Here is a 24,993-nt window from a genome sequence, read left to right on the forward strand (position 1 = left end):
ACATAAGAACATAACCTGTCACTTTGGTCCTAGCCTCCCACTTGACAAACATGGATCCAGGATTCTAGGATTACAGGAGGATCGCCGTTCCCAGTCTCCGACAGGGGCAGGCCTGTGGCATTTGGCACCGCAAGGCTGTCTGCTCTGGCTTCTTAGTGTACATATACTACTTCTATGTATTCTACCTATACGTTTTCATAACATCTCAGATGTATAGATGAGCCCCTGTATGTGCTATCAACTTCATCCCCTACTGCAGAAGCTTTCGGGTTTAAATCTGCCTACCAAATCTTGACCATGACATTTGGAACGAGATCAAGCTATCTGAATGAGGAAATTCAAAAGTTTATTCTCAATTTTTAAAATAGAAATATTTCAAGATTACCGATAAAGAACGCTTCATAAATAACACCGTTCACAAGCAAATATCAATCTGTTGATAATCGTAAGAAACTGAATATACTATGTTTAAATATGAAAGCAATTGCATTAGGTTTTGATAAATTGAGACTACAACTAAAACTTTTCCATGCTGTTTAATCAAGTTACTTACAATGTACACATTCCTGAGTATACCCTATTGTAGTGACACTGTTTACTTCCAAATTTTTTGCATTCAGCATAAAAGGTGTTTCTTCCCAAGAAACTGAACTTTTCTGTCAAATGCGCTTGACCAAATAGGAGAATTGGGTTCATAAAATGGATTCATTTCAAGTTTTATGTATAAATCATAGACATCGATAAAGGAGTTTTTTATTCCGGCTTCTTGCCTGACGTCATGCAACATAATAAATCTCATATGACCCGCAGTGACGAATGCTGAAACAAACCATTCACTGAACTCGGCCCCCGTCTTCAGGTACATGTTGTTTGACAGCCACATGTTCTGTCTACGAGGTCGATAGCAGTGTGAGCTACGAACTCGTTCAGATGGCGGCGATCGTCTTTGGATTCTGCTTTTCCAGCTGGCAGAAACTCCATTTCAAAAACTGGATTATCATGGTGACCAACAATGACAACGTAGAAGCTTCCAGACATTGTCTTCAATAGATAGGCCCTGCGGCAAGACACCAGTAACGGAAATGCCCAGTGAATTCCCGTGGCCTAACAGTTTGTTTTGATGAAGGCTTATTTCTAGAAAAATGAAAAACAACTTACTTTTGTTTCTGATTTAAAAAGAAGGCAAATTTAAAATGTACAAGTGCATGTACTTATATCTTTTTGTCTCTGTTCATTTCTTGCAAAAACATCTATTTGTCATCAGTCATTCATACATAGGCCTGTAGGAATGTTTCCCAAAATGACTCTCAGGGAATTGGGGTCTTTGAGGTATTTCATGAGAACATGCAGGAGAGCTGCAGTCTTGTTTCCCCTCTTGGATCCTCACCAGGCTCATTTAGCAAACTAAAGGCTTTGGAAGACCTTTCATTTAGCCCTTCTGACTGACGTCTTTGATCAGGAAACCTTGTATATTTTTTTCATTTAACGTCCGTAGAACTCCAGTTCCACAGAACACCCTTTGGGAGGTGCTGGTTCATGATTACTCTCAAGAGCTTAGCACCCTGGAGGGGCATTTTTGGTCCCACTGGCTCTCTGTGGAGCCTCATAAGTGTAGCACTAGCTGTGAGCCCATCATCAAGGTGATCTCCTGACATCAGCAGGTTCTTTTCTGTCACAATGGGACAGACAGCATCTTTCAACTTCTTTTTGCAACTCCTGAATGTCTAAAATTACTCTCAGTGAATATTAGCTCTTATCACATTGAGACATAGACCTTGGGAGAGACATTCCTGACCATCCAGCTCCTGTTTTCATACTGACCATATCACCTGGGCAGAAACCTTAACACTTACTATGTCAACAAGGTGTCCTAATCCCAAGCGCTGGGAGTTGAGTCGTGGAAGATCTGGGGGCTCACAGCAGGCTACTTTGTGCTTTATTCTTTCCTGTCCCTCTTCCTTACATTCTCTTTCCCAGTCCCACAAAGGCCATCCAATTCCTCTCCTTGTCATATGCCTGCGATTTTTGGAAACAGTTTTGTTTTGAACATGCCCTTGGGAGGACTCACCTTTTACCCCAAGCAACAAATATACGTATTTCTACCAAACTGTTGGCATGTTCCTTCAAGAAGAAATCTTCTTCTTCAAGAAGAAATCTTTCCCATATCACTGTTATTGAAACTGCATATATATATATATATAAAAAGGGAAGATGCCAATGGTAGTGCTTGCTCAATGAATATAAGTCACCCACCACCCTCCCCTCTCTGTTGGTCTGGAAGTGCTGTCATCAACCCTGGCTGCACATTACAACCATGCGAGGAGCTTTTAAAAACACAGATATCTGGGCCCCGCTTTTAGACATTCTGATTTAAATGATGGAGTCCATATATGCATTGATTTTTTTTAAGCACTGAGGCAATTCAGTTGTACACATCAGGGTAGAGTTTCACTGATTTAGAGCATGGAATCAATGAAGGTGGAAAATGCCATCAGTTACCGAATCATCAGAAAGAAGAAATGCTGAAATATTTCACAGGGAACGAAGACACCTGAGCACCCACAGCACCTATTCAGCTATCCTCCTGATCACCAACAGCTTTCCTTCCATATGTTCAGAAAAGTGTGACAACATAGTAATTTATCCCACTGTACTCCCAGCTTGTGAGAATGGGAAAATGAATCTAGAAGATTTAGGCACTTTCTTTATAGCTGTCACTGGTGTGATGTCACAGTTAAAATTCTGCAACCTGGATGAATATTCAACCAACTCTGATGCACCCAGTGCAGGGTAATAGTAACTACCACTAGTAATCTAATTTGAAAATCCCATTCTTATGGTTTGACTTCTAGGGTCACTCCTGATGCCAACCATTTAGCCTGGGCTCCCTTGGAAGCACAGCTTAAAGGCTTGAGAATAATCCCAGAGATCAGGGCAAGGGGAAAGTAGATGTAAGGAGAGCCAACGTGAGGATTCGTTAGCAAGCAGGCTGCCACTAGGTGTGACTGATCGCTCAATTCTGTGTGTCCATCCCCTGAGAAGACATAAAAGCTGCATCTTAGACCTGTCCGTTAGTCAAGGGAGAGATAGGACATTACTCAGTAAAAAAGTGATGAACAGCAAGCTTGGTTACCCATTTTGTAAGGATGATTGATTGGCCTTGCGTCTGGAAGGAAAAGGACTGGAAAACTAGGGACAAGCAAGTCTGGGGAAGAGGTATGTACACTCGCCTATAGGAATGGGCACAAAGTATGCAGATATTACTGTCCCCCAGGGAACATCCACTGCAGAGGGGTCTCTCAACGACCAGTGGGGAAGGATGATTCTGTGCTGCACAAAAGGCGCAAGAACAGAGTGGGCGTGTGGCAGAGGCTTGATGGGTCCCCACTGATCTAGCTAATGCTGCTCTTGAATGCCCAACCTGCCAGCAGCGGAGACCAAGGAGATCAGCCAGCCTTTTGGTAGCAGGCTGTTTACAACAGACATCTTCCACTCTGGGGAGACAGAAATTTGTCCTTACAGGAATTGATGTTTCATTTGAATATGGGTTTTCTGTATGTAGAATTTAAACATAGCTGTATTGCAACATCTATGGCCCAACAAAGGCAAGGAAAACAAGGGCTCAGCTTCCTCAGAGGTGAAGGTCAGTGTCACTGCACCACCACGCCAACCCAGACCAGTGTCCTCTGGGACCTGGAGTCAAGAGTAATCATCTTCCTAAAGCACAAATTTGATCGTGTCATTCACTGGCTTAAAAATTTTAATAGCTACTTATTGACCTTAATAGAAAAGTCCAAATTATTTAACGGAGCTAAGAGACTCTCAAGATTTAGCTTCTGCTTCTTTCCATTCTTTATCTTTTGCCACTTCCTCCCTCACAGTGCCAACAACGCTGAACTACTTTCATTTCCTTAAAATAGAGCCAGGCTTTTGTCTGTGTTGCACCTCAGCCTGAAACACCCTCCCCCAGCTTGATTAAGGCCTACTCAGCCGTTAGATCTCAAAGGAGACAGCAAGTGTTCTTGGACGTTTTCCTAGACCCTCTGAGACTGAGTCAGTTGTGGTCATGCCCACTCACCCTTCTTACTTAACTCTTACTGTAATACTCACTATATTACATTGCTTGTCCCTGGATCCCCTATTAGACTAGACGTTTCCCAGTACTCCTGGAACCCAGCAAAAATTAAGCACTTGACAAAAATTCATTAAAAGAATTAATAAATGAGTTGAGTGTTTTTCTTTTCTTTCTATTAAACTGTTCACTATCTCTTATATCATTTAAAAAGATGAGTGTGCATTTTTTCTCATATACTTCTCCAATGTGCTTAAGAAGTAAAAAGAAATGGAATATGGACAGCATGAAATTGATGGGGAAATTCGGCAAGGTAAGGTTCATATCATTGGGCTTAACCTCTTAGAGCCGTCATTTAGGAAAAATAGATTAAGCTCCATATATAGATTCTCAGTCACTGAGCATTCTCCTACATTTTTTACATTAAAAAAAATCCTGGGCTTCCCTGGTGGTGCAGTGGTTGAGAGTCCGCCTGCCGATGCAGGGGACACGGGTTCGTGCCCCGGTCCGGGAAGATCCCACATGCCGTGGAGCGGCTGGGCCCGTGAGCCATGGCCGCTGAGCCTGCACGTCCGGAGCCTGTGCTCCGCAACGGGAGAGGCCACAACAGTGAGAGGCCCGCGTACCGCAAAAAAAAAAAAAAATCCTGTGTTATGTTTTTACCACAATAGTATATTGCAAAGCTGAGCACTCTGGCTTTTGACCATTTGTCTTGCAGATGGCCTTGAATTGTGATATCGCAATAATTAGAATCTAGACTTCATGGTGACTAACAGAGAACAGCAACTCAATACAGCTATTCCCTTCTCAGCTGTTAACATAGGGTCCTCAGGGGATAGTGGCTGTCCCTTTCCCAAAAAAGTATCAGCAATGTATCTGCAATGGGTACATAAGTGTCTTCTGAAATGAGAAGAATAAAACTCCCTCTGCATCTTGACCCAAGTAAGACCCATTCTTCTATGAGGATCAATCGGATTTTACTATAAGAGAGAAAGAACAACATGGAAACAGATAGGCTATAAAGTATGGTGGTTAGGGTCACAGGCTTTGGACTCAGACATTTGGATTCAAATTCTTCTGCTGTAAGCCTCTCTAAGTTTCAGTCCTTTCACATACAATGGAGATAATAACACCTACTTCATATGATATTGGGGAGATTAAGTAAAATATTGGATGTAGAGTTCTTAACACATAGTATACTCTCAGTGCACCCCTGGAAGCTGTCACTGATGAGTTCTCATGAAACTGGGACAATAAGGGAATCTGATCAAAAGAGTCTTAGGAACCAGGATATTCATAGAGGGATGGGGGTTAAGAAGAAAGGGGGGAGGTAAGAGGGGATGAGGGGAGTGTTTCCATTTTCTCCAAAGCAGTTTTTATCAAACCACAGCTTCCAATCTGGGGTTTGAAAATCTAGGCAATTGTCCTAGGAGCCAGCAGTGCAGAAATACATTGTGATAAGCCTAGTTATATTATGGAAAATATCCTCAGCAAGCTGCAGGGGAGAGTTAGCCGGAAGATCCATGGCTAATGTACAGTTTTTAAAGGACTCGCAGAACTCACTGGGACGCAAGGATGTTTTGTGCTTTTGTCTACTCATAAACAGATAATAAGCACAGTGGCTCACTTGTCAGGCAGAAAACTTGATTAACCTTGTTTATTTTCCCCCCAGCAATAAGCAGAATCCCAGTAAATCATCTCCTCAATGCAATCCTGGAGTAAACTGGAGGTTAATTCCTCATTAATTCATTTCAAATTTCACATGGTTAAAACATACTGCCACATATAGAATGCATCAAATGCACTTTAGGACTTTTCCTGATGTAAGAATTACCAAACTGCATAGCCATAAATAAAACATATTATATTACCTATGCTCACATACAAAGGCTGAAATGATCAATATGAAATTAGTACTTTGTCATTCCCCATACACTTTTTTTTTTTTTTTTTGCGGTACGCGGGCCCCTCACTGCTGTGGGCTCTCCCGTTGCGCGGAGCACAGGCTCCGGACGCACAGGCTCAGCGGCCATGGCTCACGGGCCCAGCCGCTCCGCGGCATGTGGGATCTGTGGGATCTTCCCGGACCGGGGCACGAACCCGTGTCCCCTGCATCGGCAGGCGGACTCTCAACCACTGCGCCACCAGGGAAGCCCTCCCCATACACTTTTATATCTGATATTTCATTTGTACTGAATGACAGATACCATCAGATGGGCAAGGGAAATATTATCTTCATATTGAAGATGAGGAAACTCCGTCTCTGAGAGATTATCTGGCTTTTTCAAGGCCACAAAGCTAGCAAACAAAGGAACAAACACTCGAGCAAGTCTTATGACCCCAAACCAAAATGAAGCCCCAGTGGGCCTCACTGTGGCTGTTGTCATGTATGTTCACAATCCCACACGTTTCAAAGGATTTCAATTATAGATGTTTAGCGGGCAATGCTGCAGTGTAGGAATTTAGACAAGGGCATACAGTCAGACATCTCATGGCCCATGAATAGAGTGCACATGTAACTGAGAAACTGAATACTGTCTGTTCCTCCTCTGGACCCAATCTTGATCCTTGTCTGTCCAGCATTGTGCTCTGAGAGGCTGACCTTATGATCCACAATGATGAGATTCCTGCTTCTGGCCTCCTGATGGGTCACCCAATAGAGACCTTCTACAGAAAATTGGATGGAGGGAGGAGATGAAGGTTTGGGAATTTGTTGTTTCCCCAGCTCCCATTTTGAGGCTGTATCCTTACTAAAGGTCACAGCTTCAGTCCCGCTGCCCTCTCCAAACAGTCCTCTGTGCCTCCTGGCTTAGGGGTCACCCCCTCCTCTTGCCCCTTCAGGGCCGGGGGGTCAGGGAACCCAGATGTTACTACCCTCCAGATACTGCACCATCTCTGTACCTCCCCTACACCCTTTGCTTTTGTAAATATCTCTTTATTAAACTCTCTTAGATTATCTAAATTAGAGTGAGCCCCTGTTGCCTGCCAGGATCCTTCCTGACATTACCTTCCAGAGTGAACATTGTGCAAGGTGTCTATTCTCTATAAAAAGAAGACCATTTTCTCCCCTTTCATAAGATTAAATAAACTAACCTTCCTTTCAATTGAGAATAATACAAGGTGTGTGTCTGATGTCACAGGTGTATCTGGGCCACACAGCCTAGAAGGATGCTGTCATAGAAACAGACTCTTTTCCCTCCTCCTTTTGGTAACAATATTCTGATTTTCCATTGAGAAGCCACTCTCTCTTCTCCTTTCAGTCTCTGAGCTTAGGGTGTGACTGTCTTATACTCCAGGAGCATGTGTCATCTATGAGAGAAACTCTAACCACAGTGACTGGTTTAAAGCAGTGAACAAAGGCAGGGGAACCAGCATCTTGAGTCAGGAAAGAGACTCTCTCTTCCCACTGGATTTTCTAAGTTGTGGAACCTTAGGCTGGAGGTGCCAGTAGCCATCTTTGACATGACATAAAAGCCAAAATAGCAGAAGGTGGAAAGGAATGATGGTGAAATATGTCTTCCTGGCAAACTGAGTTGAGCATTTGAATTCAGCCATACCCGAAATTGCCCCTGGACTTTACTTCTCTGGGCCAATAATTTTTTTTCCCCTCTGACAGTTTGATTTGTTGCTTGCATCCAGAGGAGTCTGCAGTAAAGGAAAAACCTGACCTGGGAGGCTTGAAAGTTATTCCAGTCTCTGTCATTTAGGAGTTGTGTAAATTATTTTACCTCTGTGAGCTCAGGTTCCTCACCCATAATAGGAGGATTTTGTTCTAGATGTTCTTCACATGCCTCTCTAGAGCAGAATATGGAGAAGGAGAAAAAGAGGCCAACCTTCCAACTCAGTTGGAACTAAGAGGAAAGTCATGTCTCAAAGCGAGCTCATTCTCTGTTTCCAGCGCATCTAGGACAGCAGACAGGTAGCCCTGCTCTCCATCCAACAGCAGCTACTACAAAGTATGACCATACCCAGCCCTTGTCAGCTCCATGGATATTCCTAGGAGTTCTCATCTTGTCTTCCCTTCTTTAAATCAACCAAGTACACCACGTAATTTTCATGATATCTCTCTTCAAATCTAATTAGCACATCGAATGACCAAATAAATCTTCAATGCCTACTGTAAGTAAGCTGAGGTGCTAGGTATTGTGGTTATTAGCATTCTATCTTTGTGTGTATCCTCCTTGGGAGGGGCAATTCATTTCAACAGATGAATGCCAGAGGGGGGGAAAATGAGTTTTGAAGTAAAGAGGAAGGAAACTTTTGAAGAGTAGGTCATCCTCCTTATTATCTATCCATCCATTCTTGCCACACACAGTGTCCTGGATACTGTTTCTGGGCTGTTCCCAGTAGCTCCATTTTCTGCTATTATTTTCCAGTGGAAGAAACTTCAGCTGAAATAAACTAGGCTTATACAAAATGAATGTAACAGCAAAATCCTACACACTTTGTCACATTTTTGTTGAGTTTCAAGGACACATTTTTACATGGACATTTGGATGTGGAGAAGAAACTATTATTATCTTCTTTCTCCCCCCATTCCCACTGAAGGTGGGGAAAAAACTGAAATTTTCACATTGAGGATATTTCAGGCTCTGCTGCTTAAACAGTCTTTTAGAGATTTGTTTAGTATCTTTTGGATAAATACTCAAAGTCAAGATTCCTGTTTCCTCTTAGGACTCACCTTAGATATCCACAAGATGACTCCAGGGTGGAAGGGAAGCTTAGCTGTCCTCTTTGTGGTGAGGAAAGGGGTGATGTCCACCTACGGGTCCTGATGCTGTCCCCTGGTCCCCTCTAGCCTTTGAGATGATGTCCTGTCCATCCACTGGGGATCCTCCTGGTAGAAACTGCTGACAGTGCAGTCAGCATGACTTGCGATGTGGTGGCCTACTGGGGTCCAGGGTTTCTCCGTCACCTTGGTCCTCACTAAAGCTGCAGATTCTCTGGGTCTCAGCCACCTCCCTCCATCCTGGGTCTATGGTTTTCCACCATATAGCTTCTGCCACAGGGTCAGTTTCCCCCTGCTCTTCCCACCGCCCTCCTCACTCTTCCACACCTTTCCACCTCTGGGAGCATGTCAGAGTGTTTGGATACCTACCCTGCCCCACATGAGCTGACCGTTCCCAGATACCTTTTTTTTGCACCCTCATGGCATACTACCATGTCTATTTTTCTCTTCTGTTGCCATTTTCTCTTTCTATTTTTTGCAGGAGTTCTCTGAAGGTGGTCTCCTCCTCAGGCCCCAAACAGGAAAGTCCCCTCTGCTTCTGCCTTTCCTCCTTGACCTCTCTTGATTTGACCCCAGGGGCATGTCCTCTCTCTTGCTCTAGCTTTCTCTACCTCATGGCTTCCTCCTAGAATCAGAAGGTATATCTGCTTCAGCTTTCTACCCAGTGGGACATCACTTAGTAATATCTTCTTTCATGAACTATGACTCTTTGATACCTCCCTCTTTTTTCCTGGGCAGTAAACTGAGCTTTAATGATGGATGGGCTTTGAGAGAACATCAGTCATATGAGAATAGAAAGTGTAGCTGTTTAATATCTTCTAAATGTGATTCCTGTTACATCTAGAATGTGCAAAACTTTATGTTCATTTCTAGCAAGGGAGCTGAGCACGGGCTTGGAAGAGATACAGAGGTGAATAAAATGTGGTTTCTACTCTCCAACAGCTTCTGACCTGGTGGAAGAGATACAGGAGATCACTATTGGCAAAAGAACCAAATGTAGCCTCCACTTCAGTGCCATGAGACCAGAGAGGTGAAAGGCTATACAGCCCTTAAAACCCGGCAGCTTTCAGTCTAATTGCTTCTGTTCAATTCTGCGAGTTAGAAACCACAGCCAGAAACCTACCTGGACACAGTTTTTGAAACATAATGATTTCTGTCTCTTAGTAAACTGCAGGTAGGGACTGGCCTTGGGAGTGGGAGGGACCCACAGATATACTCCCTGCCTGCAGGCTGTATACATTTGTACCTTCACTGTGGGAGAGGCAGTACTTTTTCTCTGGTAGGTGGTAATTGACAAAGAAGATCCTGGGAGAGAGTGGCATGAGATTAGAGCTGGGGTCTCAGTGTGTAGCTCGCCCACATCAGGGTTACTGGGAAACTTGTCAGAAATGCAAATTCTCAGGCCCCACCCTAGCCCTACTGGATCCGAAGCTCTGGGAATTGGGGCTTTAAAGAAAAAACATACCCAGTTTTTCCTTTACTATGTGTGTTCCATGTGTCTTCTTTAGCACTCACACAAAACACCACTTCTGACACTTCTGGTCACCAAATGTGTGGAGGTTTTTCCCCACATCAAGCAAATCCCGGCAACACCAGCTGGGTGTCCTCCAGTTTAACTCAATTCTGATACTATCTACATGGAGAGGGAGTCAGATCCCACACGTTAAGGGGTCAGTCCCAGAAGACGGCTCCTGCCTCACTTCAGAGGCCAGTCACAAGTAGCAGGAGCCCAGGTTACCCACAGCTTCTGTCCAGTTGGACTTCAGATCAGAGGTTCCTATAACCCTCCTTCAGGTTTGATTAATTTGCTAGAGTGGCTCACAGAACTCAGGGCAACACTTAGGTTTACCAGTTTACTAAAGGATATGAAGAAGGATACAGATGAACACAGGTGAAGAGACACACAGGACGAGGTCTGGGAGGGTCCTGAGCGCAAGAGCTTCTGTCCCTGTGGAGTAGGGGTGTGTCACCCTCCTGACATGGATGTGTTGCCCAACTTGGAAGCTCCACACCCCATACTTTGGGGATTTTTATGGAGGCTTCCTCATGTAGGCATGATGAACTATGAACCCCATTTTCAGCCCTTCTCCCTTCTCAAGAGAAAGGAGGGTGGGGTTGAAAGTTCCAAGCTTCTAACCATGGCTTGTTCTTTCAGGTGACCAACCTTCATCCAGGAGCCATTCAGCAGCCCACCCAGTCACCTCATTAAAATTCCTATCACCAAGGAAATTTCAAGGGTTTCAGGAGCCCTGGTTCAGGGATGGGGTCAAACGCCAAATATTAGAACACGAGATGCTCCTGGTTCTCTTGTCACTTAGGAAATTACAAGAGTTTTAGGAGCTCTGTGCTAGAAATGAGGATGAAGACCAGATATTTCTTACTATAAATCACAATACCACAGGGGACCAGCACTCTGTTTCAACAAGCCCTCAGGGTGGTTCAGTTGCACGTGAAAGTCCGAGAACCACTTTCTAGACTCTAAAACTGTGCAACTCAACACCCGGACCCAGGGCCTGGCAGCATTGGCATTACCTAGGAATTTGTTAGAAATGCAGTATCTCACAGTCCACCTAAGATTCACTGAATAAAAATCTTTTAAACCAAGATTCCCAGGTGATTCTTATAAACATGAAAGTTTGAGAACCATTGCACTTGTGATTGGACCTGTAGTCAACCTGACTTGTAGGTCACAGGTAGACAGGATTATTTTAAAGAAAGGTATGTTCTCCTCTCTCTCTGTTCCAGTGGGCCCCCTTTAGTCAAAACCTGGGCATCTGAGAGACAATGATCACGCTGGTCTGAATCACCAACTTGCTGGATAGCAGGGAGCAAAAAATTATTTTCCTTGTGAATTAAAGATATATCCACTTCTTCCTGCTTAAACTGTCTCATTGGGTTAACTCAGTTACTTTGGGGTAGATGTTCAATCTTTCAAATATACTCCACCTTTCCTAGCTCCTCCCATGAAGGCTGTGTGAAATGGAAGATGCTTATATAATCTTGTGGTGCCAGGGGAAAGGCAGGGTTAAGCTACTCACATGGCATTCTGTGCAAATTAGAAAAAGATGAGTCTTCCTTAAGACACTCTCCTTCCAGTGTTGGGACATTGTCACACTGATTTTGTTAGAACTTGTTGCTGCCATATGCTCTAAAACTGCCATAATAAATGTATGAATCTATGATGTCTGTGAAATGAGTGTTGCCCTACAGACATGGATTTCTTGTGCAGTGCTCAACCTGCACAACTGTAGGCTGATCTCTAGTTTTGTACCACATTGCTGTGTATCAGGATGCATACGGGACTTCTCCCAGAGACTTGCAGCTCCCTGCAGGGAAAGCGGATTATTAGCATTGACTATTCTCCCCTACACACTCTGAAGTTTCTGCTGCTCCTCAGGCCATGAGGTGCCACATTTGCCTCTGATGTCCTCATTGTAATTTTTACTACCTCCTCCCTACAGTCCACTGGAGTCAGGCGGCCAGGCTTTTCCATTTTCTTGCAAAACAGGAACTTTTTGTTTACATCATGACTGCATCATCACTTCCCTTGGCTTAAAGAAAAATCCAAATTTAAGTCATCAAGGCCTGGTTCTTGGTATGAAATGGGAGCCCAAGGGATTTTAAAAATTCTTTTCTTTCTCCATAATGTCTAGCTTTTGAGACTCTGCTCTCGAGTGACTCACAATTAATATTAGCTTCCCTTTTCTAGCTAAAATTCCCCCTTTTCCTGAAGCGTGAAAACATATTGCTCCAGGGGATAGGCCCCTCGGGCAGCAATATTTTCTAGATTTGAAAATATATCAGGAAAGGTCTCACAAAAAATTGTGTTATTGTACCTTTCTCTTGTGGGACCTTATTGAGGGCTATAAAAAGAAGCCCAAAGACTCCAATGTCTTGAGTTTTTCCTAACAATTCCCTAATGGGAGAGCCTTGGTAGGCATTTTCTGAGTCCCAGGACATAGCAGAAAACAGTTGATGAAGCAGTTATTTTGCTACCATTTAGTAACAAGGGCTGCCAACATCGTTCTCAATGGTGAAAAATTGAAACCATTTCCAGTAAGATCAGGAACAAGACAAGGTTGCCCTCTCTCACCACTTTTATTCAACATAGTTTTGGAAGTTTTAGCCACAGCAATCAGAGAAGAAAAAGAAATAAAAGGAATCCAAATCGGAAAAGAAGAAGTAAAACTGTCACTGTTTGCAGATGACATGATACTATACATAGAGAATCCTAAAGATGCTACCAGAAAACTGCTAGAGCTCATCAATGAATTTGGCAAAGTAGCAGGATACAAAAGTAATGCACAGAAATCTCTTGCATTCCTATACATTAATGATGAAAAATCTGAAAGAGAAATTAAGGAAACACTCCCATTTACCATTGCAACAAAAAGAATAAAATACCTAGGAATAAACCTACCTAAGGAGACAAAAGACCTGTACGCAGAAAACTATGACACTGATGAAAGAAATTAAAGATGATACAAATAGATGGAGAGATATACCGTGATCTTGGATTGGAAGAATCAACACTGTGAAAATGACTATACTACCCAAAGCAACCTGCAAATTCAATGCAATCCCTATCAAACTACCAACAAACTAGTTCTGTTTGTTCTACAGAACTAGGACAAAAAATTTCACAATTTGTATGGAAACACAAAAGACCCCGAATAGCCAAAACAATCTTGAGAAAGAAAAATGGAGCTGGAAGAATCAGGCCCCTGGACTTCAGACTATACTACAAAGCTACAGTAATTAAGACAGCATGGTACTGGCACAAAAGTAGATATATAGATCAATGGAACAGGATAGAAAACCCAGAGATAAACCCACACACATATGGTCAACCTTATCTTTGACAATGGAGGCGAGAATGTACAATGGAGAAAAGACAGCCTCTTCAGTGAGTGGTGCTGGGAAAACTGCACAGCTACATGTAAAAGAATGAAATTAGAACACTCCCTAACACCATACACAACAATAAACTCAAAATGGATTAAAGACCTAACTGTAAGGCCAAACACTATAAAACTCTTAGAGGAAAACATAGGCAGAACACTCCATGACATAAATTACAGCGAGATCCTTTTTGACCCACCTCCTAGAGAAATGGACATAAAAACAAAACTAAACAAATGGGACCTAATGAAACTTAAATGCTTTTGCACAGCAAAAGAAACCATAAACAAGATGAAAAGACAACCCTCAGAATGGGAGAAAGTATTTGCAAATGAAACAACTGACAAATGATTAATCTCCAAAATATACAAGCAGCTCATGAAGCTCAATATCAAAAAACAAACCACCCTATCCAAAAATGGGCAGAAGACCTAAATAGACTTTTCTCCAAAGAAGATATACAGATTGCCAACAAACACATGAAAGGATGCTCAGCATCCCTAATCATCAGAGATATGCAAATCAAAACTACAATGAGGTATCATCTCACACCTGTCAGAATGGCCATCATCAAAAAATCTACAAACAATAAATGCTGGAGAGGGTGTGGAGAGAAGGAACACTCTTGCACTGTTTGTGGGAATGTAAATTGATACAGCCACTGTGGAGAATAGTATGGAGGTTCCTCAGAAAACTAAAAATAGAAGTACCATACGACCCAGCAATTCCACTACTGGGCATATACCCTGAGAAAACCATAATTCAAAAAGAGTCATTTACCAAAATGTTCATTGCAGCTCTATTTACAATAGCCAGGACATGGAAGCCACCTAAGTGTCCATCGACAGGTGAATGGATAAAGAAGATGTGGCACATATATACAATGGAATATTACTCAGCCATAAAAAGAAACGAAACTGAGCTATTTGTAGTGAGGTGGATGGACCAGAGACTGTCATTCAGAGTGAAGTAAGTCAGAAAGAGAAAAACAAATACTGTATGCTAACACATATATATGGAATCTTCAAAAAACAAAAAATGGTTCTGAAGTAGCTAGGGGCAGGACAGGAATAAAGACACAGACATAGAGAATGGACTTGAGGACACAGGGAGGGGGAAGGGTAAGCTGGGATGAAGTGAGAGAGTGGCATGGACATATGTACACTACCAAATGTAAAATAGATAGCTAGTGGGAAGCAGCTGCATAGCACAGGGAGATCAGCTTGGTGTTTTGTGTCCACCTAGAGGGGTGGGATAGGGAGGGTGGGAGGGAGATGCAAGAAGGAGGAGATGTGAGGATGTATGTGTATGTATAGCTGATTCACTTTGTTATACAGCAGAAACTAACACACCATTGTAAGGCAATTATACTCCAATAAAGATGTTAAAAAAAAAGTAACAAGGGCTGCTAATTTCATAAGCTAGAGCTGTCCCCATTGTCCTTTCCTTCAGACCTCTTCAGTCCTATTTCTTCAACAATCTTAGTCTGTAACTTACATCACCTTCACCTTCACTTCCATGTGCACTTCCACATTCCATTAGGACCCTAATGGAACCCTTTGGGGTTCAAGAAAGGAAAAAATATCTGACTCAGACTGATTTACAGAATAAGGAGGCTGATGTGGTTCACATAATTGCCATGTGTGGAGAATCATTATCTCAGAAGAACCAGCTCCAGTGCTCTGATTCCCTGAGTTCTTTCTTCCGTATGTTGGCTATTTCATGACCACAAAATGGCCACGGAAATTCCAGGAAGCTCATCGTCATTTGACATCATCCAGAGTGAAACAAAGAGCCTTTGTCCCAGCATTCTAAGCAGGTTAAGCCACCTGGACACCACTGAACCAATCATAGTTCCAGGGAATTGATCTATTTTGATTGGCTTAACTTAAGTACATGCTCCACTCCTAAGAAACCACGTGGATTTTGAAGAGAATGTCGACCTGATGCACAGGACTCTGGGTCATTAGCTGGCTTCTAGTCAGTCTTGTCAATGAGCCCTGGCCCCAGGATAATCAGGGAGGCAGCGAAGAATAACTGAGGTTCAAAGAACCACTGAAAGCTTAGATAATGTCATTGTCAACTGTGATCGTTAGAGACTGGAAATCAAAGGTCCCTCCTCCATTTTCTTAACATCATGTAAACCTCCCTGATTCTGGTGTGAACCTGAAAAAGGACAGCCCAGTAATGACTGAGATGGAATTTCCTATAGCTTGGTGGTATGTGGGCTGGGAGTTACGTATTTTTTTTGTAGCACTGAGTCAGTGAATAGAGGCAGTCATGGCACTGTATAGTCTGCAACAAAATTTAGTCCATATATGAACAGCTGACTAAAAATTTAAGGGAAGAACAACCTAAAAAAAAATTTTCATGAGCACAGAATGATAGATGTTAATCAATATAATACCTATTTTTACCAATTTAAAATGAATGTCATTGAAAATATTTGTTTCTATTTTACTTTAACAAATGTAAGAAATATTAATAAAATCTTTCTTAAAACTATTTCTCCATAACCTCATTTTCCCATATAATCTTAAAGTTTTTCAACTGGAAGTACAAATAGTTCCAAGGGTTTCAGAAACTGAACTCTGAGGTTAGGACAAAGGGTGAAATTGTACCATTTTTAGTTCATTCCGTTAAAGAACTTTATTCACTTAACAAACAATTCCGATTACCAGTGAGAACACCCTTAATAATAGTCCTTTTAGGAGTCAGAACAAGATTTGTAGAGCAAGAATCTCTGCTTATTCCAGACCCTGATTTGGCTTGGAAATTCTTTCATCCAAGGGGAACTGGATGAGTGTTGAAAAGCATTAGGTCTTTCTGTCCCATAGTCTTTCTTTCTTTTTTCAAAAAATAAATTTATTTAATTTTGTCTGCGTTGGGTCTTCGCTGCTGCACGTGGGCTTTCTCCAGTTGTCTCGAGTGGGGGCTACTCTTTGTTGCAGTGCGTGGGCTCTAGGCCGCTGGCTCAGCAGTTGTGGCTCGCGGGCTCTAGAGCGCAGGCTCAGCAGTGTGGCACACGGGCTCAGTTGCTCCGCGGCATGTGGGATCTTCCCGGACCAGGACTCGAACCCATGTCCCCTGCATTGGCAGGTGGATTCTTAACCACTGCGCCACCAGGGAAGTCCCTGTCCCATAGTCTTTTTGAACATAGGGTGTCACATGCTCCTTTCTTGGGTGAACTGCCAGAGAAGCACGGAAGGCATTGCCCCAAAGATTCAAAACAGATTTCCTTAGCATCAGCGAGTGTCACTTCCATGAATGGGTGAGTGGTATGACAGAGGATTTTTTTTTGTTATTTTTATATATATATACATATATATATATATATGTATATATATATAAACATCTTTATTGGAGTATAATTGCTTTACAATGGTGTGTTAGTTTCTGCTTTATAACAAAGTGAATCAGCTATACATATATCCCTGGATCTCCTCCCTCTTGTGTCTCCCTCTCACCTTCCCTGTCCCACCCCTGTTATATATATTTTTAAAACACTAATAAAACTTAACAGAGCTGGCACTTATCATGCACACGCTTCTAAGGTTGCCGGTACGCCACTCTGTGGCATTCCTACAGAGGCACTTTTTAGTCCATTATCTCAATTCTTTGATTTGATCCATTTAACTATCAAAAGAAAACAGGGTTTCCAAGTTAATCTATTTGTTAGTAAGTGTCAGTAGTCTTAGAAGCAAGATCAGAAATTTTACAATAATTTTGAAAAGGATTCTTTTAGAAGGATGTTTACAAGTTCAATCACATTTCCAAGAAGGATTGATGAAATGCTGAGAACTGAAGTTAATATTTTTCATATCATGGGCAAGTCCAGTCATTGTAGAACAAGATTCCTTGATTGTATTTGATTTTGAAATTAACTGAACACACATTTCCTAGATAATGAAATTTGTATTTTTATTTAAAAGTTTGCACTGAACAATGACATGCAGACTTCCCTAGCCCATTTCTGTATTGGCTTGCTTTTTGAACACCTAATTACAACATTATTTGAGGAATCATAACCTATTTTTTAAATGTGTAAAAACCCACTGGTGCTTCATAAAGAGCTTAAGAAAATTTTAGGCAGAAGAAAAGTAGATTATAGGCCATTAATGTGTTTAATGATATGCAAATGGTGTTAAACTAGAAGATGATTGTATTACTGTTCTTTGGGGAAGAACAGATTTAAACAATTCAAAATAACAGACGGAAGTTTTTAGTGCTGAGATCTAACAGTAATAAATTAGAAATGAAAGTCATACGTGTATTGAATTACATCTTGACTTTCATAGATTATAATTTCATCACAGTAGACAAAATTGCAAACTGCTTACAGCTCATATGTTTTATGTTTCTCTTCATGTGAAAGGTGGCCAGTACTTTCTTCCGTGGGTAAGTTAGCTGAATTAGAACAAGTCATCAGTGTTATACCCACGATCCTGCAGAAATTATATGATTTAGCCTACGTTCTCTCACATGTAGACTGACCAATTTAACCGAATGGAAAAAAAAAAAATTAGAATGACATAGGGAGTTTAAACCAAGTGAAATTATCTGATGGTTACTGAGCTTTCTAGAAAGCAGAGAAATAAATAATGCAAACTGAATTTCAGCAGTTGCCCCTATTCATTTCCAATTCATAGGGAATCTTTCTTGTTTCTTGGATGGAAAAATGTCATTCTAAGCTCCTCTTTGCTTCTGGGGGGTGGCAGCTAGCCGTGAACTACAGGATCCTGAATAGAACACGATCAACACCTAGTGGCCACAGACAAGTCTTGAGTGTGATTTTTCTTGGCCAGCAACAAGTGATGTCGTAAGAAAAGGATCTTTGGAAAAGAAGAGGAATCTTAGCTCCCACATCACTTTTCCCTCACCCAAGTTTGACCCGATGCTGCCATTGCCACCTTATTCCTGCAAACAAGGGGCATTCAACTAATGCAACTAACAAATGCTACCATCACACTGTCGTGATGGGTAAGCTGTATGAAATGTGAAAGAAAAAAAGAAATAATAGGGGTCAAAAATTTTTTTTTTAACTTGAATTGAATCAAGTGTTTATACCATGAACGAAGAATAAAACGGGACATTCCTGCTTTCGTTTAAATTAACCTTATGTTATTTTCCCCCCAGGACATGTAAATAAAACATCTCAGTCAGAACTAGATTTTTCCAGAATAGTAGAGCAATGGAAACAATGCAGATACAAGTTTTCTTACCATGGCTTCCTTGGCAGCCACTTCTGGTTGAAGGAGAAAGAAGGGAGGAGGGAAGGGGAGGGAAGAATCTCAACAGTGTCTCCCAGCTGCTGACTCAGTAAACAAGAAAATAAAACACTCATGCGTGCATTATTTCAGAAGGCAAAGAGGTCATATGTGTTCTACTTGTAGCTATTAGACATCTTGCAAAAGAGTACAAACATAGGTTAAAAGGTCCCAAGGAATTTTTGTTTGTTTGTTTTTGTGAGGTGAGGCAGGTTGTTGGAGTCTATGAGTATGTGTTCTTTGTGTGTTGTAGCATCTATTGGAGGAACAGACTTCTGATTCACAGCAGGGTCACCTGATGGACCTAGACAAAGAAGTCTCTAATCACAAAGGCCTTCATGGGTCAGGGTGTTATTGTAGCTGATGTGTTTGCATAGCAACCTGTGGATGGGTTTCACCAGAAGAGAGGCCCACGTGTAAATGACAGAATGATGACAGTGATGTCTGGGCAAAAAAGAAGCCCAGGGCAAGATAAACATGTTTTAAACAGAAATGCCTACAAGCTATGTATCACAAATTATATTTAAAAGTAGGTACTGTCTAGTTAAAAACAGGCGAAGTCAACAGAAGCAATTGGTAAATAATTATGTATTTGATCATAACATTAAGGATTGGAAATATAATTTCTTGGGGAGAACATTTAGCTTAAATTAAAAAGAGAAAAGGGAATAAATCAGGTCGGAGAGACAAATTTTCTCAGGATGCTCCTAGGGAAGTGATGCTATGTAATTTGAACAAAATGAGGTGATTTTTTTTATGTCTTTTAACTTCTTCACCCATGAAGCTTCTCCCAGACTAGGTAGAGAAAAGGGAGGTTTTAAAAAGCTCTTCTCAGTCTCTTCACTGACCTATCCAAGATGTCTAATTGAGTTCATTCAAATAAAAAATAACATTCTGAATAAAGAACAAAAGGTCAAAAACTTAAATTAAAAATGGATCTCTACCTGTTTATGGTGACGTACATAGCATGTGTCTCCTCAGAAATGTGAACTCCTAGAAGAAGGCACTATTGAGGATGTGGAAGCAACAATAAAGGCCCTTAAGTTACCATAATGGACTTGTTGAACCATCTGGGAGAAGTAACCATAGCAGTGGTGTGTGAGAGCCAGCCCCTACTAGCTCACGCTGCTATATTCCTACGCTCAGAGTGCCTCCAGGGACTGTTCTATCTTGTGGGTAGCTATCCACTAATCATGATGAAGATGAAAATAACTGATAATAAGAAACATTTAGAAAACTCATCATAGTTTACAAAGTGTTTTCACATCTACTTGTTAAAAGCAAGTGATGCTACTCTCCCTGCTGTTTATAGAAACTGAGCCTTAGGGAGAGCTGAACATTTTTTGAGATCAAACGGTTCATAAGTGGATAACTGCTGGTGTTCTAATCTAGGTCTTCTGACAAAGGCGTCCCAGGTAATAATAGCTACAAGGTCTTATTCCTTCCAGAAATCCTTTTAGTTTAATGGAGAACTGTAATCAGGAACCTATAAAGCCGTTCAAGACTAAAGGATTAACTTCCCAATGTTGGGATTGTCCATAATTTTAGATCATGTCTAGAGTGCTTTACCCTAAATCATATGAGCATCCTCCTAATGTGGGTTCTCCATGGTTGGCCCTGCTTATAGATTTTGGCGGCCTGGTTCATTTTGGAACTTACATGTTAGATCAATGGTTTTGCTGTTACTTATTAAATAGAACGTTCTTACTAAGGGGGCCACAAATTTGTATCTGCCACATCTCTTGATATAACCAACTGAGAGGTCAAGTTCTAACCAGTTCTCTGTAACAGATCAGCTTAATTGCTATCTATGACTTATTTTATTTCCAGAGGTATTAATTTATGAAATAACTCTCCTTTTCCTCCTTATTCTTATCTTAAATCCAATGACTATCTTGAACAACTCTCCATGTATATATGCCTTTTGCATCCCTAAAGAAAGAAATGGTAGAAATGTCAAAAAAAAAAAAAACCCAAAACATAAATGCATGAAGGAGGAATAGCAACTCTGGAGGGAAGTCGGGGTTTCTGGGCTCAAGATGTGGCTCTGCTTCCAACGAACTGTGTGATCTCAGACAAGACAATCTGTATCTGAGTTTCCAATGTGGGCAAAATTGTTCCTGGATCTTTTACTTTCACACGTATTCAATGTAGGTGCTGCCAATAATTTATCAGGAAAGAATCGAACAGCCCAAACTATTTTAGTTCCTTTTCATTTCATTGGTGTATCTTTAGCCTTTAAGTATGTATAAGTGTATCTCAGGGTGCCCAGACTCAATCTATTAATTCTCCAGAAACTTTATGATGAGAAAAGTGCAAAGAGCAGAGAAAGCACATAGGGCCTCAAAGCAAGGTGGTTTTCTCTTGTGCACCCAAACTGTCATGGACAACTTTAATAGAAAATGGAGTCAGTTTGTGCACTAACTGAGTTTTTTTAGTGTATATCTAGAAATTCATTATTTGTCTTTTTTGTTATCAGATTTTTGTTTTCTAATATGAGGGCACAAATGATACCAAGACATTTACTATCTGATCAATTTGGGGGACTGGAAGGAACAGATAGTAAAGAGAAGGGAGAGAAGGAGAAAAGGAGAATAGGAGGATAAAAACATCTTCGAAAATCTTAAAAAATACTTTGGTTAAGAAAAATGTTTACCTGATGCCTACTTAAAACTAGGCGGAGTAATTTCTGTAATGAGAAAATATAAATATAAAAGAATATATTATATCAAGATTCTCTAAATACTCTAAACCCCCAAAGAAGTCTCTGAATGTAAGATTTAATATAATAAATGTCTTTTTTGTTTATAGTATATCTTTTTGTCTAAACATTAAACTTCTAATACTGTACTCAACAGCAAATTTTGAAAGAATCAAAATTTTAAAAATTGTGATTTTAAAGAAAGTAAAAAGTTCTCTGATTAACTGAAAGAACTTTCACAAAGCTCATGTCCTTTATATCATGGATGAGACCTTCAGACTCTCACTCAGAGACTATTTACTTTTATTTTATAAAGAACACTTACAAGCTCAGTGGCTATGTTTCCAAACTGATATAAGCTTCAAAAGGCTTATGAGATCATTTCTGTTGTAACCCCAGTACTTACCACAAAACCTAGCACATAGAGTGGGCTCAATAAATGTTTGTTATCTAATGAGAAGATTAGAAGCAGTATTTAGTAGTTGGTGTTGTTGGCTGGGAGAAATGATAGTCTGAGATCCATAGAAAGAGTGAGAAAAATCACAACAACCAGACACGAAGCTCACCAATTTAAAAACACACGGTCCAGTACATCTTACTGGACTGAGCGATTAGAGCACAGATGCAAAAGCAATTGCCATTCTACAGTGATGACCCTGAGTTATTAGGAATATATTCAATTTTGTTTCATTCTTGTTTAATAAAAGTCAGGGAGCTATAGAGCACACGTTTGAAATATTTCCATCGGAGAGGATTAAAATAGTCCCTCAGTGGGAACCTTTACTCCCCTCTCATGCTGAGATTTCCTTTTGAAAATATAATCTTGATGGTATAATATTGCATATCTTTAAAAAATTAGACCTTGGTTCTATTCCAGGATGTCTAATTCCACAGTATCTTTTGTAGACATAGAAAGTATGCTTTTTCCTTGTCTTTTTGATTTATTAAGCTTCTTAGTAAAGACTCTGAATACATTCCACATATCCGATCTTCCTGTTTCAGTTACGAAACAGTACAGAATTGGATCAGCAACACAATTTAAACTTGTTAATGCAACTGTGATTCTATAGATTTTATAACTCTGCTTCCCAGGCTTGTTATGGTCAAACATATGTTCATCTAAGCTCACATCATGCTCTAAAACGCTGCGAATCAGCAACATCACATGAAAGGGGGTAAAACACAAGATAAAAGTCAACGTGATACTAACAAGTAGTTTTATGATTCTCTTCTTTTCACTGTTTTCTGTAGCTTGATTTTGCTGCACAGCTTTGTAGACTTTCTGGTTGCAAGCCATTATGATGACCAAAGGTATCATATAGCCTACACATGTCCTAGCAAAGTTAAACCAGATTTGCCATTTCTCCAAAGGATATTTGTCATAGCATAAAGTAAAGTTAGACTTTGTGGCATCACAATATTCAACAGCTGTTTCATCTTCCCACAGAATGACAGCATTGAAGATGGTTTCCAATATCCAGATGAAAAGGCTCACCATGAACGCACATCTTCTTGACCTAAGAAAAGAAAACTTCAAAGGGTAGACAACTGCTAAATACCGATCAATCGCGATGCAGGTGAGGAAAGCTGTGCTACTGTAAAAGTTCATGTACATGAAGAAGGCACTCCCTTTGCACAGGGCAGGAGAGAATGTCCAGTTGTCTTTATTCCAAGTATAATCAATCCATAGAGGGAGAGTTAAGGCATACAGCAGATCCGATAAGGATAAACTGAAGAGGTAAATGCCTAATTCATTTTCCTTCTTTGCTTGCAGAAAAGACACACATAGAGAACCGATGTTGGCTGGAATGCTGACTATTGTCACAAAGATGTAAACAACTGGAAACAAATAGTGATCCAAGTCATGCTGTTCTTCAATACATGTGCTGTTCATGTTTTCTTTTTTAGGTGCTGATTATATGCGTTCTTAGATGATAAGTACCAAGATAAGTCTTGTCTCTTGGTAGTTTGTTTTCAACACCTAACTCTCTTTCACTAAGATTTCTTCAGTTGTCCTTTGCTTTCAAAAGTTCTGATGGATTCATCAATGGTCTTAAAGGATGAGTGGAGATCAAGTTTCACACAGGTATCGATGGCTGGAAGTCAGGATCCAGGTTCCCGGCAGTTACTAAAGTGATCAGTGATTTTAATGTGCAGAAGTCCATGTGCTTATTCTCACAGCCTGCTGATGAAGAACCCTGGAGGATTCGCCACATTATCCATCAGTTTTCATAGAATGCTGTCTTCAGTTTGGTTTTCTTCGTGAAACTCAGAGGAGATTGGTGCGAACGTGAATATAGAAGGCTTTATTTTCACAAAGGTTGACATCTCTTTTTAAAATGGCTTCGTTTCTGTAATGAAAGACAAACTAGAATAGTTTGGGTGCTTAAAAGAGACATCATGAGTTTTGAAACAATCTTATTTTATTTCATTTATTGAGGATATCAAAATGCATGAAATTGCATACAATGAAGGTGTTTAAAAAGGGAAAATTGTCTAATTGACTTCAGTAAATGAAATCAGGCTGAGATATTTGACCTTTTTCAAATAAGAATTATCCAAGGGATGCCAGGTTAGAGGGAATTATATTGCTCACTAAACACAATCTAAGCACGCAAAACTAAAGTTAAAAGTCATTTTAGAAGCTAATTTAAAAAAAAGATGGCGGATTCAATTATTTGTTTGTAATCAGTAAATGCATTTGAGTGTATGGTAAACTGTATGATTATAGGATTTCATTTTTTTTATTTCGTGTGCAATCTATGTATAAGGCACTTATTTGCAAAATATGCTTATTAGCCAAGAAAAAATTGTCACAAGAAGTTTGATAAAGTGAAGCACTTGAAAATATAGCAGTTTGCTGAAACTTCGTAAATAATTAGACAACACTACCTCATTTGTTTCTCCTTTGCTTTCTTTGTGGGCTGATTTACGTTATCTTTCTCGTACTCTTGTGAAAGAGAGGGCAGAATGTGCTCCATTCTGGGTAAAATCTGTGGTCATCAGTTTCTACATTTATACCTGATTGTTTACTAGGTTAGCTTTCTAAAAATGTCTGATGTACATCCACGTAGGAACAGAGAATCCATCCTTCTCTCCATATTGGAATAGAGAACTACTAGCTTTATTCCTCTGCTAGTGAGTCCTGTTGGTGCTTTGGATGATTTATCTGAGGGGAATCTTCACAGAAAGCTTTGTAGAGTCACCATGTAGGGGGAGGAAGACATGTCCTCTTCCTGTGTGCTGTGAGGCCTACAGGACCTCAAAACCGTCCCTTTCCAAGTGTTGACGCGCCCTTAGCACAAAAGAGACCTGCCACCAC

General features: G+C 40.7%; 1 protein-coding gene and 1 pseudogene across 2 annotated transcripts; both read right to left on the bottom strand.

Moving 5' to 3' along the window:
* Positions 1-537: 537 nt before the first annotated feature.
* On the bottom strand, positions 538-8,850 carry LOC309818220 (trafficking protein particle complex subunit 2-like; annotated as a pseudogene). Its single transcript, XR_014298556.1, has 2 exons — positions 8,754-8,850; positions 538-1,134 (listed from the first exon to the last, which is right to left on the bottom strand). The product of XR_014298556.1 is annotated as a trafficking protein particle complex subunit 2-like (transcript).
* A 13,689-nt stretch (positions 8,851-22,539) lies between these two features.
* On the bottom strand, positions 22,540-23,928 carry GPR65 (G protein-coupled receptor 65; the record flags this gene model as incomplete). The annotated part of the gene is made up of 1 exon (XM_082648845.1): positions 22,540-23,928. Exon 1 carries the CDS (start codon positions 23,563-23,565, stop codon positions 22,540-22,542), a length of 1,026 nt encoding a protein of 341 aa, XP_082504971.1. The 5' UTR covers positions 23,566-23,928.
* Positions 23,929-24,993: the final 1,065 nt, after the last annotated feature.

This window comes from Grampus griseus (assembly GCF_964374135.1).
Source record: "Grampus griseus genome assembly, chromosome: 2".
In the NCBI taxonomy this organism is placed as follows: Eukaryota; Metazoa; Chordata; class Mammalia; order Artiodactyla; family Delphinidae; genus Grampus; species Grampus griseus.